The sequence below is a fragment of the Eulemur rufifrons genome, chromosome 29 (genome assembly GCF_041146395.1).
Source record: "Eulemur rufifrons isolate Redbay chromosome 29, OSU_ERuf_1, whole genome shotgun sequence".
NCBI classification, from domain to species: domain Eukaryota; kingdom Metazoa; phylum Chordata; class Mammalia; order Primates; family Lemuridae; genus Eulemur; species Eulemur rufifrons.
Window position 1 is genome coordinate 90,428,020 of NC_091011.1, and position 13,747 is coordinate 90,441,766.

General features: G+C 53.5%; 2 protein-coding genes across 3 annotated transcripts in view; one reads left to right on the forward strand and one right to left on the reverse strand.

The window, feature by feature from the left end:
- TMEM139 (transmembrane protein 139) overlaps positions 1–13,747 on the forward strand; it is a 360,773-nt gene that overhangs the window by 53,453 nt on the left and 293,573 nt on the right. The window lies entirely within an intron of this gene.
- Positions 3,923–9,968, reverse strand: FAM131B (family with sequence similarity 131 member B). 2 transcript variants are annotated; one of them, XM_069462301.1, is made up of 7 exons: positions 9,941–9,968; positions 7,468–7,577; positions 7,093–7,128; positions 6,688–6,781; positions 6,199–6,396; positions 4,611–4,754; positions 3,923–4,395 (listed from the first exon to the last, which is right to left on the reverse strand). In XM_069462301.1, the coding sequence occupies exons 1-7, from the start codon at positions 9,966–9,968 to the stop codon at positions 3,923–3,925; spliced, it is 1,083 nt and encodes a 360-aa protein (XP_069318402.1). The 2 variants fall into 2 exon arrangements, with proteins under 2 accessions (XP_069318402.1, XP_069318403.1); XM_069462302.1 differs by lacking the exon at positions 7,093–7,128.

Sequence of the window (13,747 nt, forward strand, 5' to 3'; positions counted from 1 at the left end):
AACTCCCCAGGGCTCTTGTCCCAGCGCCTGGCTGGCCTTGCCCGGCTGCCTTCCCGTGTCTGCAGGAGGTGGGCGAAGAGGCCCAGAATGACTGTGGCTCTGTAAGCACCACATGGGAGGAGGAGATGGGACCAGCTCGTGGCCTCAAGGACTGACCACCTCAGAATGTGCCTCTGAACAGGCCACAGCTGCTTCCCTCCGAGCCACGTGCACACAGCAGTCTGCGCCCGCCCTCCCTGGCCCCGCCGCCTGCCTTCAGGCCCGGGCTGGGCATTACTAGGGCAGCGAGCGACCAACCACATCCCCCTCCTCCGCTTCAGCAGCGAAATGCGACTAGAAGGACTAGCGAGGCCAGCAGCCTGTCAGGAAAGGTTGCCAAAGGCTTGGTGGGGAAGGGGCAGCCGCCCTGTTCGCTAACAACCAGTCCCCACGGTGTCACATGGCTCTCTCTGGCAGAAGGTCCTCCTATCTCACAGCACAGCCTGTGATGCTCAGGTCACTCCCTAGGAAAAGCATCCTCCGTCTCCCTGCTGTAGTCAGTGGCTTGTCCTGCCAAGGGTCAGCTCTGCCCCAGAGCTGCTGTGGCTGACGCCTCTCCTGCCAAGAACTGAGGCTCAGAGCAGCTAGGTCACTGGGTCACTCAGACACCAGCCTCCTCACAGACTAGCTCCTCAGGTGCCTGTCCTAGGGGTGGAAAGTTGGGAGTGCAGCGTCAAGATGGCAAGCCTCCCTGGTGCTGCCCACATGAGGGACAATCACATCCTCACCCTCCCCAGATCAGCAGCGGGAGCTGGTTGTGCTGAGCACCCCAAAACCTTTCTCCATATGCAAGGCTTTCCTCCCTGACCCCACAGGCCTCCTCTCTGACATTCCCCTCCTTCTCCTCCCCTGTGCCCCGCCTCCTCCATCCCCCAAATAAGACACACATAGTCAAAGGATGCCACCACATTCTGTTTAGTGTCATTGAACACAGCCTCTAGCCCTCTCCACATCACATCCCTCCCCGCCCCAGGCCAAGAGAGACGCTAAAGCCTGGGTGGGGGCTCGCAGTGGGCTTTCGAGCCCAAGCCCGTGTGTACATAATCTATAATATTTATATATATTGATATAGAATTCTCTCTGTAATATATGTCATAGAATCTCTCTTGGGCCTGGGGTGGGAATGTCACATTAAGAAAACATGCTAAGACTGGCCATAAAAATGGATATTTCCCAGACCTGGAAGACGAAGTGTGGGGTACACAGATGGGGACAGGAAGGAGACAGTAAACTCATTCCCCAGATCCCCTCCTCAACACAAGGACGAGAAGGAAGGTGGGGGGGGAGGGGGCAATGGAAGGGGAGGAATGGAAGATTTGGATTTTCATTTAATAAAGTCAATTGAAAATGAAAGTGCATCCCTCCCCCAAAAAGAAAATCATTTAGCAAGAGCAGTTTCATTCACAAGAATATAAAAACAGCCCTGTTCCAGGACTGCTGTAAAACGTGCTGCACAGCCTTTAACCCCAAAAGAAAAGCGACCCTTTCCCACCCCCCAATAGCCTCTTCCTGCACATGCCCCCCCTCCCCCAAATAGGCTAGAAGCAAATCCCCATGCACCCTGCGCCCAGCACCAGAGAGGCAGTCCCTCCCTCCTGAAGAGTCCCAAGATGGTCCCAGGCCAGCCCCTCGGGTCTCCTCCCTCTTCAGAGTGGAGTGGGAGCTCCTTGCAAAAGGCAGGCCCCCACCTGACCTCTGGTCTGCAGTGATGTGCCCACTCCCTGGGGACTCCAAGCCTCTGCTTATCTATCAACCCTGCCAGATTCCTTCAGACCTTCAGACCTTAGTCATCTTTTATCAGGGACCAGTTGGCTTCCTTGGGAAAAGGAAGGAGGGAGGAAAGCTGCTATAGTCTACCCTTCTTACTCCCAGGGCCCTGGGCAAAAAGGGACTGTAACGAATGAACCCGCTCACTGGATCAGACATCCACCGTGGTCTGGGGGAGAATACGGGCATTGAGGGGATGAGATGAGAGAAGGAGATGATGTGGTGATAGAGCAGGTTGGAGAAGGAGAGGAACCAGGGATCCGTGGGGGGAAGGTCACATGAGCATGCAAAACCCCAGGGCCTGCAGCAGATGGGCAAGGGACAGCTGCCAGGGTGAGCATGCTAGACCACTTCCTAGCGCTCCTAGAAATGCGGTCCTAGGATGTTGAGTCAGGACATGTTACCAAGCACAAGAGGCCTCCTCTGTGCAGGCTGCATGAGATTAGGTGATTGCACCTACCTTGGCTCACACCTACTCCCAAGTTTTCTCCAAGAACCAACCTCAGGATAACCATTCTCCCTCCACTGGAAGACACGGGACCCCCTGCCCTGCCTGCATTTCAGAAGCATGTGTGTGAACTTCATGAGTATGAACTTGGCGGCAGGGTGGGGTCATAGATGGACAGAAACACCTCCAACTCTCAACCTCCTCATTCCAAAGCAATAGAAGTCTGGGGTCCAGGGGTCAGGGGAAGTTTGTGCCCAGGGTCTGGGAGAAGATGTCAGTGCTCCCTTCCCTGCAGAGGATGCAAGCAATAGGACCCCTGACTGAGAGTGGGTAGGATACCAGGGCTGGGAGCTGGAGCCTGCGACGGGGAAAGAGGGAACTAGGGCACTGAACCTCTTAGGCCTCTCTCTCCTCCCCAAACTGCCTACACCAAAGGCCAAGGAGCCCCACCGCACTGCTGTGTCCTCTGCCTGTCCCCTGCCAGCATGCGCTCTTACAGTAGTGCTGGGGCTCACATGCTGCTCAGAGTCCCCACCAGGGTGCAAGTGGGTGTGGGAGGGCAAGCTTGTGCCTCACGGTAAACTGTCCTGGAAGGAAGAATCCGCTGTTGTGTCTCTCTTCCTGGGCAGGAGGCCTGAGCGTGGGGCGAGGACAGCCACCGTGAGGAGCTGACGAAGGGGCAGGAGCCGAGCGCCCACCCTGGCCCTTGGCCAGCAGCCCTGCCCAGCCTGGGGAGTGACAGCACCGACTCCTCCCTCCACCCCACTCAACCCTGAGTCCCCAAGAAGTTATAAAAATGTAGAAAAGGCAAAGAGAAAAGTGTAAACAGCTCCAGAGAATTAGGGGCGGGTAGGGGCAGACACAGCCCTCACGGGCTCCCGGAGCAGGGACGGAAGAAGGCAGGAAGGGAAGCAAGAGCTGGAGCGGCCAGCCCCTGGCAGGGTCTTTTCCCAGATCCTTTAGAATACTCCTTTCAGCCATGGGATATTCAAGATCCCAGAACAAGTGGCCGTGTTGGTTCTTGGTCTCATCGGTGACTTGTCTCTGGGCAGGCCTTGACATAAAGAACCACATCTGTGCGCCCCATAAATCCAGCTGCCACGTCCACCTCCTCCTCGATGACTCCCGATCTCAGAAGCCAGATGACCCGCTGAGGGCAGACTGGGCCTCCACGCAGTTGCTGCCGCCCCTGTGCACCGGCCAGCCGCGTCCAATGGCCCCTGAGGTCTGTTCCTCACAGTAGGGATGAGCTGGGGCCACAGCCAGAGAAAACAGTCGGGAAAAGCAAGAGTGAAATGGAGAAAGGAGGTATTCAGACAGCACAGTCAAGACTCCTGGAAGACGGAATCAGGGAGTGAAGAACTGAGGTCCAGTCTCGGCTGGGCCGCTGCGCTCCTGTCCTCAGGCTGCACGCACTGGTGGCTTCGTGGGCACAGACCCAGAAGCCCACCGCCCAGGCCCTTCTCCCACAGCCACGCCAAGTTCACAGCCTTCTAGTTGCCTGGGTCTCAGTTCCTGGACCTGTGGTTCTAGAGCGTAAGCCTGGACAAACCCCTCCTGCTCCTCCACTTCCCCACCTTCCCCTCCGGAGTGTCAGCTGTACCGCTGGGGGAAGGGAGGGTGCATGGCCCTCAGGTGGGGGTGGAAGGCAGGGGTGGGGGGAGGAAACTAGTTGTTGGCCTCACCCTCCTCCTCGTCAAAGGACTGCACGCCTGAGGATGTGACGTCAGACACCTTCCGGCTGAGAGCAGTGGACACCTCAGGGTCTTCTCGTGGGGAAAGTGACTCCAGGTCCCGGCATCCCGCATCCTCTTCCTCCTCAGGGCCCAATGGCCTCTTCTCCTCCTCAGCAGGGCCCCGTGCCAGGTCCACCCCACCCACCCCTGGAGCCCAGTCAGTGTCTCCCCCCAGCAAAGGCGGAGGTTCCTGAGCAGAGTATCCGGAAGCAGGTTGGGAAGGCCCCATTTCATGCAAGCTGGGCTGTGAGTCATCAAATGCGGGGCCAAGATAGGATCCTGTGGCCGGGGAGGCAATGAGGGACTGGTCGCTTGCTTCCCAGGCATCCGATGACCCCAGACAGTACATGCCCTGGGACACATAGGAGTGAGGCCATCCATCCATGGGTGCTTGAGCCAGGGCATCTGGAAAGAGAATCACAGAGGTCGGTGGGGCCACAGAAATATCAAGGCAATAATGACAGCACAGAGAATTGAGAGCCAGACAGAGAGGACACAGAGAGTAGAGGGGACAGAAGGAAAGCTGAGGCATGGACAGGGAAGTCTCAAAAGAACAGAGATGAGTAGAGACAGCCTAGATAGCTGGGGAGGCCTTGTGGGCCCCAGGGGCTGACTCTCACCCTGACTCTCCATCAGCTCCTGGTAGTTGTCACTGTAGTTGCAGCCTAATGGCTCCTGGGTGGAGTTGACACTCATGTCCTCACCATCCATGGAAGACCAGGCCATGAGTGTGGCCTCGGAGATAGCAAACTGCTCCATGACGCCTGTGAGAAGAAATGCAGTGACCACAAAATGCCTCAAGGAACCCATAGACACATGCATGGGGCAGGGGACAGCTTAGTGCAGCACTGTTCAATAGAAATATAATGCAAGCCACTGGTATAATTTAAAATTTTCTAGTAGCCACATTTGAGAAAATTAAAAAGAAACAGGTAAAATTAATATGAATAATATATCTTATTTAATGCAATATATAAAAAGATTATCACCTCAACATATAAACAACATAAAAATTACTAATGGGATATTTTACATTCTTTTATTTGTACGAAGTCTTGGAAGTCTTGTTGGCATTTTACACTTACAGCACATCTCATTCAGACAGGCCACCCTGCAAGTTCTCAACAGCTACCTGTGGTCAGCGGCTGCCGTATTGGACAGCAGCCTTTGTATATGCCCCAAAACAAGGCAAAATCGAAGGGGACTTCCCAAAACGTCAGATTTAGAATGCCTGAGGGGAAAGATTTGGGCGTCTTCTGGTGAGATATCCTCGGGGACTAAAATTAGAGATTTCCAGAAATTTATTTTTGGAGGTTTTTAGGAATTATAACGTAGAGGGTAGGTTTCAACATGAACAGAGAACTCCCAGGAGAGCATCGAGGGATTGTGGGTCTACCGTGACATAAAGTTGAAAGTTCAAGGGATTGGAAGAAGGGAGGGCACATGGTAGGGATGGGTAGACTTGGGGGTCCCGATTCTGGTCAAAGCCATGAGTGAGTTGAAGCTTGACATTGCCACTGCCCTGTCAGTGTGTCACCCTCCTCACCTATACTTCTTCCACCACCCATGTCACTCACACAAAGAACTTCCCTTCTCTTCCAGACCTGTCACTCTTCCCAGGCTTCTGATTGAGACCTGACACTAGGGCTCGGCCACCCTTGCAGGCACACTGTGTGCCTATCATCAGACATACACTGCTTTCCTGGAACTAAACCTTCTGCAGACACCTGTTCCATCACCCAATTCTCTGATCGTCTAGTTGTTTTCACCGTAACGAGTCCAGCAAGTGAATTCATGACAGCAAAAGCTGACGGGCAAAGGCTAGAAGAGATCCCCAAGAACTTTCTTCCGTTTACTTCTAGAAATGTGAGTAGAAGCAGAGCCTGTCAAAGACCAAGGCCCCTGCATTTTTGTATTAAGGGAGTCCAGGTGTTGGACAGTCCCAACAATGAAAAGAGAAGGCATCTGGGACAGGTGGACCACAAATTCCATCTAATTCTCCTCATTTTATGAAATGATTATAAAAATATGATTGAGGGCACTTAGCAGAATTAACAAGTCAAAATTCTTGAAATTCAAGCTGTTTGGGGAATGTAAGCCTATGGTCAACATATGGCTAGAGACAATCCTGCCACAGGGAGCCAGGCTGGAATGTCAGTTCCTAGCTAACCTGAAAATGTGTCTCTTGAGGATCTGAGATACGAGTACCTGCTAAGAAACGTGCTTCCTTCTCGCCATCGCTGAGGTCGGAGTAGGCATCTGTATCCCTGCGCACGGCCTCGTGGCTGTGTTGTGGCTGAATGGCAGGCGTCTTCCCCCAGCCCTGCCACTCAATCATGTGGGCCACCCGGCCTTGCCCCATGGCTGTGGGCTTTGTCACATGGTCCTTCATGCTTCGAGAGATCCCTAAAGGGCCAGACATTTCCCACACCCTCCAGAATATCACACAATACCCATACCAGACCCTCCCCACTATCCCACTCTAGTTCCATGGACTCTATCCATTGGGACAGGTAGCCCCTAGGACTGCACAGATGGGGGTAGCCTGGAGTTTGGGAGAGGATTGACAGAAACAGCAGATAGGTCAGGGGTGTGGGGATGAAGGACTTCATTGAGTCTGAATGAGCAGGGAGACTGAGACCAGGAGACTGAAGGTATTCTCCCACCAGGGTGCCATCCCTAGGTCGGGAGTCTCACCTGAGAATGATGACTTGGCCAGGGCCCCAATGCCATAGGCGTTGGAGTTTCGCTTAAGCTTCGGAAGAATGGAAGTGGTGTCCTCCATGGAGAGCTAGGATAGGGAACATGGCAGGAAGGGCAGAGGAACAAAAAGGTATGGACGTGCTTTATATATGGACGAGAGTTCATGATTTCCAGGAAGAAGGATCAGAGCTAGGGCAGGTGGTAAGGAAAACTGCTATACCCAAGAGTCCCAAGGAGGTGTGTGCCCCAACCACCTGGGAACTGGGGATGGGTGGAGAATGTGAGGGCTCACAGAGCTTGTTGGAGTCAGGGAGCACAATGTTCTGTGTAAGGCCTAAGGGGGAGTATGAGGAAGAGGAGTCGGGAGGACTGGGGAGGTCTGCGGGCAGCTGCACTCACATTGATGCCGTCCCAGGAGAAATCGGTTCGAGTTTGCTGTGAGGAGAGAGGAAAGGCAATGGGCATCCCAGGAATGCAAGTAACCCCACCTTCCTCAGAGGGACTTCCAGGGGTGTGTGGAGTGGGGAAGGCTTTCCTGAGCTTAACATAGGGAATTAGGATGTCTGTGCGGAATGTTCAGCATGTGTTTTGAGGAAGGTCAGGAGAAATGTTCTGTAAAAGTGTCAGTTAGGAGGAGTGTTTGGGATGTTGCCTTGGAGTTTAGAAAGAGAATTTAAGGATCAGGCAGCTAGAGGCTGGGGGGCCTTATTCATGGTGGTTCTTTGGTCTCTCAGAGGCCTTGCCCAGGGGGCCGCTGAGCACAGAGGGCCTCACCTCGGTGGACGGCCGGTGGAGACTGCTCCCGTGCAGCGAGCTGGTGCTGTCCATGTTGATTTGATCGACATCCTTCAGGCCCTTCCAGTCCACTGCTATCACCTCGTTCCCTAGAGGGGCCAGAGGTTACTTGCTCTGCCCTCACCTCCCGGGTCTCCCAGAAAATGCCCAGGCCACACAATGGGGCCAGCTCCTCACACCCCTCCCTTCCCTCCAGGTGATGGCCCCTTTCCTCTTACAGCCCCACTGTCCCCACATTTTTAGTGAGAGAAATAATAATGCTGAGCCAAAATATTCAGTTTTAGCTCAACCAAGAATAGCACACTCAGAAACTAAGTGTTCTTTCTATGGCCTTATCTGTTGTTGTTTACATGGAGGGATCAGGGGCTGGGTTTTAGCAGGACAACAATTCTTACTCCATCCTGAGGAATCTTTGAGGGTTTCTATATGGGAGCTGGGCCTTTCCCCTGCTGCCATTCTGTAAATAAGGGCAGAGCTTCTCAAGGGGGAAGCTCCTCTCGGTGTGGGGTGGGTGGAATGTATCTTCCCTAACAGGCTCTCCACAGGAGTCGGTGAGTCCTTCAGGAAGAAGACTCGGAGGGGACGGCAGGGAGTTGTTTGTGTTCTCCCAGAAGCAGTGATAGCAGAGAAGTGAAGGGAGAGAGGAGACATTTCACCTGACTGTGGGGAGACAAGTGATGGATTGAAGTGGAGGGAAGCGGGGAGAGGAAGGAGAGAAGCAGAAGGAGAGGTGAGAACTCGTTAAAACAGGAGTTAAAAGAATAGGAATTCAAGTCAGAGAGAAGACAAGACAGTGGCAGTGGGTGGTCAGGGGTCTGAGAGCTGGCTGGGAAACTGGAGGATGGATGGTCATTGCTAAGGTCAGCTTAGCAGGAAGGGAGACTCCTTGGAGAAGCAGCACTTGGGGCCAGTGGTTGTCAAGGGTCAAGCATGGGATGGCTGCCTGAACCATCTGCCCTTACAGGTCCTGTATACACATGTGCCTTTATGACTATGAGTTTAGGGTTCCGGCCCATTCTTGGGAAGCGGTGCACGGAAGGGCAGCTTGGGCAGAAGGCACTGGGCACCCAACAGCACAGCTGGTGCAAAGGAAAGGGCTGAGGGAGACGGAAGCCCTCCAAAGTTGGCCTGCTGTCACTTGGGGCTCCAGAGGAGTGGTGAGATGGGCCAAGCCAGAAGCCGTGGCTAGGGGAGAAAAGGAAAAGTGGACATTTGGACACGGACAGCAGGGACGGGGCGGCAGAGCACAATGTGAGGAGATGAGCCCCGGGGGAGGGCAGAGCCGGAGGGAGGGGAGGTGGCCTTTGTGGAAGAGGGAGAGCTGAGTCAGAGCCGCGGGGGGCAGGGAGGGGGAGGGAAGAGAACGCGAGAGGTGACAGCAGAGGAGGGGGTGTCCATGGAAATAAATCGGGTCTCAGAAATCGGGCTTGGAGAGTGAGTTTGTTTGTAATCATAATACGAATTATTCTCTCAGCCTGAGGTCACTGGGAGGTGTAGGCGGGAGAAATTGGGAGTTGGAATGGGAAAAATTGGGGGGTTTGGGAGAGGGTTGGATCTGTTTGTTGAGCTGAGAGTGGAGTGGGTGCACGGGGTGAGGGGTCAGCGGTAGCAAGGCAGAGGCTGCAGGGGGAACATGGGTTAGGAGACGCCTCTCTTCCCTCCCCCAGCCAAAGGTAAATAAAGAGTTGGCCCCGCCCCGCCGGCCCCTGCCGACAGGTGCAGCCCCACCCTCCAGGGCAGCTGGCGACCGACCCCTCGGGTCCCTCGCCCTGGCTTCTTCCAGCTCCCCCCGCTCCTTCTCCCGCCCCAGCCCTGCCCCGTTCCCTGCGGGCGCCGAACCCAGTCCCTCCCCGAGGCTCGGCGCATCCCGCCCCCGCCCCAGAGGGAAAATGCACGTGAACAAAGCAAATCGGAGGAGGCAGGAACGACAGAAAAAGGCAACAGAGAGGGAAAGGGACGGGGCAAAACACCCGAGCCAGATGGAGGCGGTGGCGGGGGTGGGGTGGGGGCGTGCGAAAGACACTCGGGGCACAGACAGAGGCCGAGGGCCCTCAGCAGGGGTCCTCAGCGGAGGGGCTGCTCTAGGACAGAGGGGGCGCGGAGGCGCAGGGGACCGGAGTCGAGGCGGATGGCCTGGAGGTGGAGGGATGAGGGGACCAAGAGTAGGGCCGAGCGACCGAGGAGCGGAAAGGAGGCTGATGGAGAGATGATGGAGCAAGGGACCGCGCCCGGGGGAGGGCGACCGAGAGAAGGAAAAGAGCCCGGAGGGACGGCAGCCCTGGAGGCGCGAGGAGAGCGGGGAGGAAGGAGGACTGGAGGGAGCGCGAGCGGGTGGAGGGAAAGTGCGGGAGCGAGGCTGGGCCAGGCGGGTGCGGAGAGGGGTCCCGAGGGCGCGCGAGGGGTGGGGGAGGGGGCGAGCCCGGCCCGGCCGCCGCCAGGCCGCGGTACCCACCCACAGTCCGGGAGCCGATGCAGCCCATGGCTCCGGGCCTCCGGGCCGGGCCCTCACCGACTCGGGGCGCGCACCGGGGGGAGCACCGGCAGCCGCGCCGCCGCCCCAGCCGCTCTGCAGCGCCGCGGCTGTCTCCGCTCGGCTCCGCTCCCCCCTCCCCTCTCCATCCCTCCCCACGGCAGCCTCCGTCGCCGCCGCCGCCGCCGCCTGGCTCCCCCGCCCCGGCTCTGCTCGCCGCGGCCGGGGAGGGGGCGGCCCCGGGATTGGCTGCGCCGGGCGCCTCCCCGCCCCTGCCCCCGACCGCGCCGCGGCGCTGCCCGGGGGCTCCCGGGCCCCCGGGCGGGCTGCGGGCCTCGGCGGCCGCGTCCCTGCGCCCCGCGGCCCCCAGCCCCGCGCCGGCCCCTCGCCGAGTCCCCGCCCGGCTCTCCCTTGGAGAATCCCGGTTCGAGGCTCAGGAGCCAGGCACGAAAGCAGAGCCCACCCTTAGGTTCTGGTTGATGGATTTTGCGGGCCGGGGGTTGGGGATGCCCTGGGAGAAAGTGGGGTGGGGTGAAAATAAAACCGGGCTGAAGGGCCTTGGCCATCAAATTCCGCAAACACTTGTTTTCTTCCTGGGGCCGCATCTGGGACACACGCAGGAGCGTGACTGGAGACAGCTTTGGTTGCTCCGCGTCTCAGGGGCGCTATTTTAGCCACCCAAACAGATCGTGAAGTCTCTGCAAGCGCACGGTGTATTCTACTTCCCCGTGCTCGGTGCTCCGACGTTCAGGGATGGGTGTGGGGATGGTGCAGGTAATCTAATCCCAGGCCTGACCGGGGATGGGGAGCGTATACTGATAATTCCGTCTCAGCTACACTGAAATAAAAATCTCAGGACCCAAGCCTGGCTAGAAGACATCGCTTCAAATCCAATTTAACTTTTCTGAGCCTTGGTCTTCTCGGACAAGTGCGAGCGCGAGGATGTCCCGGAACAGTAAAGACAGAGGAAGATTGCCCTCTGGGAACGGGTCGGGGAGATACCACAGGCCCCACGGTTAGGAGCTGAGATCTAAGCTGCAAAAGTTAAGTAGACGCTGCAGTTGCAGCAGGCAAAAAGTGGAATCCAGAAAAGATGCATAAGAAAGGGCAAGGAGACCCTTTTGTCCAAACAATACCCAGAAAGCTCTCAGTGTCAGAGAGCAGCCAGGTTAGTGCTCAGAGAAGCAAATGTTAACCCGGGGTCTGTTTGCCGCCACCTGCCTTTATGTCCCTCCTGAAGTTGGAGAGGGCAGTGGGCCAGGGGTCCCTGGCGTGGGCTCCTAACAGAGAGGGAGACCAAGTCTGATGGATGCAACTTTTTAACCTTTAAATTATGAATGGGGAGCTACATCCTATGGAGTCAAAGATGAAGATGTGGGAGAAGGCCGGGCGCGGTGGCTCACGCCTGTAATCCTAGTAATCTGGGAGGCCGAGGCGGGTGGATCGCTGGAGGTCAGGAGTTCGAGACCAGCCTGAGCAAGAGCGAGACCCCGTCTCTACTAAAAATAGAAAGAAATTATATGGACAACTAAAAATATATATATATATATAGAAAAATTAGCCGGGCATGGTGGCGCATGCCTGTAGTCCCAGCTACTCGGGAGGCTGAGGCAGGAGGATCGCTTGAGCCCAGGAGTTTGAGGTTGCTGTGAGCTAGGCTGACGCCACGGCACTCACCCTAGCCTGGGCAACAAAGTGAGACTCTGTCTCAAAAAAAAAAAAAAAAAAGAAGATGTGGGAGAAGACGCTGGCAATCTAATTGCAAATTTGGGAGATGGGATTATGGAGAGGCAACTGATCTTTGGTCTACATACATGAAGAAATAAACCAAATCTACATCTATAAAACCATGATGGAGAAGAGAGAATAATCAGTTATAGGTCTGCTTAGATTTTAATGACCCGGTATAATTTGTGGCAGGCCCTGATACCAGTAGAGAGAATTAGAAAGTATTTTCTTTTTTCATACCTACCATTGTTGGTTATACAATAGAAGTAGCAAATGGTTTCTGCCCTCATGGAATATACATATTGTGTAACTACAAAGGAAAGAGAATGGAAAGATGGTAAAAAGGAAAAAAGAAGAATAAAAATCCTTCATTACTGCAGCAATGCCTCCCCCCCACCCCCAATAATTTGAGCAAACACTGACAGGGGACTGGCCAGGTGAGGAGGTAACAAACCAGGTGGCCATCCTGCTCACACTTTCCACCTGAAATTGCTCTCTCCTTGGGGTGCTCCCTGAGTAATATATATTTATGTATCACTACATATCCCTTGCTGTGGTCCATACTTGGATACAAGCCCCTTCCCTTGATCTCCTTAGCACAGCTATATAAGGCTAGATCTGTCCAAATGATTTAAAGCAAGTTAACATGAGGGATCCCAGGTCTTGGAGACTCAGTCCCACCCCACATTCTGTCTTGAAGGTATTTCCAGTACCAAAAAAAAAAGTAGAATATCCCAGGCACAATCCTGCCAGCTTCCTTCCTGCTCCTTACAGGGCTTCTTATACGGAGATCCTGTTACTCTCATCAGTTAGGGGCATTCTCCCAGTCTCTTTGTCATCTTCTGAGCCAAGGCCAAACATCCCACTTCTGGTATGAACTAGAACAACCTTTCTGGAGGACAATTTGACAATACTGATCAAAAGAATCTTTAAATTATGCATTGCTGTTGTGGTTGTTACTAAATTATGATATAACTATTCCATTTATAGAAATATTCTAAGGAAAGAACACTAGAATGTGGGCAAATATTTAATCTACAGCACTCATTAGAGCACTGTTTACATCATAATGAGGATTGTACACAACCCACACATTCAATCCTGGGGATTTATTAAATTAATTATGGTATATGTCTATAATAGAATACTATGCAGCCACTAATTGTATTCTGTAACTGTTTTTGTTAACATGGAAAATTATTCATGCTCTATTGTGACATTGTAAAACATCAGACTATAAGAATTAGAGTTTATCACTTTTTGTTTAAAAATTATACACATGTACACACATGCACACACACACACACACACACACACGTATTCTTCCTGCCTTTTTTCAGTCTTTCCATCCCGAGAAATTTAAGGGACTCCCTGAGGAAAGTCTACATTTTATAAATCTCCAAAGCTAAGGTTATAGTTTGATCCTCAATAAAATCACAATATTAACCAGTTCATTTCCAAGGTCTCAAAATATAGGACTTTGGCAGAATGTCCCAGTGTGGCATTGGCACTTCCCAACTGGTCCTTTTTGGGACACAGCCTCAAGGTGAAATTATACCTTCTATTCTTTCTGTTCTTGCTGGTTCACGTTGCTGGTCTCCTGTGGATAGCTCTTGGACAGAAGGAACCAGCCAAGTTCACTGATGGTACTATCTAAAACAGGGATTCTTCTCCCAGGATCCGTGGACAGAAGCGAGAGTTCATGACCTTACATGTTTATATTCACGAACTTGTAACTGAGATTCCCCACTTACTTCAGTTATACAGGTAGGCAGCAAATTACAGTAGTAGCAGAGGTACTAATATTATATTGTGTCTACCACCAATAAAAATCACAGATGTTTACAATACATGAAAGTTGTTGCAGAGTTTTTTCAATATCCTTTATGTTCATCACTACTTTGAAATAATGGTAATATTGAACTTGCCTCTGTATTTTCCTATTTAATGCGTTTATAAAGAAGCAACTATATGAAGGGTCTTTAAAAATTTCATGGAAAATGAGTATGATGAAAAATTTGTGCATGGATTTCAAGAATGTTTTAAACATTCTTTTTTTTT

What these genes read in the sequence shown, in the direction of transcription:
- FAM131B (XM_069462301.1), bottom strand. Translation starts at nt 9,968, where the DNA reads ATGGGCTGCATCGGCTCCCGGACTGTGG. An exon ending in TCCACCGGCCGTCCACCGAG is followed by an intron (nt 7,129 to 7,467) that starts GTGAGGCCCTCT and finishes CTCTCCTCACAG; the next exon opens with CAAACTCGAACCGATTTCTC. An exon ending in GGCCAAGTCATCATTCTCAG is followed by an intron (nt 6,397 to 6,687) that starts GTGAGACTCCCG and finishes CTGGCCCTTTAG; the next exon opens with GGATCTCTCGAAGCATGAAG.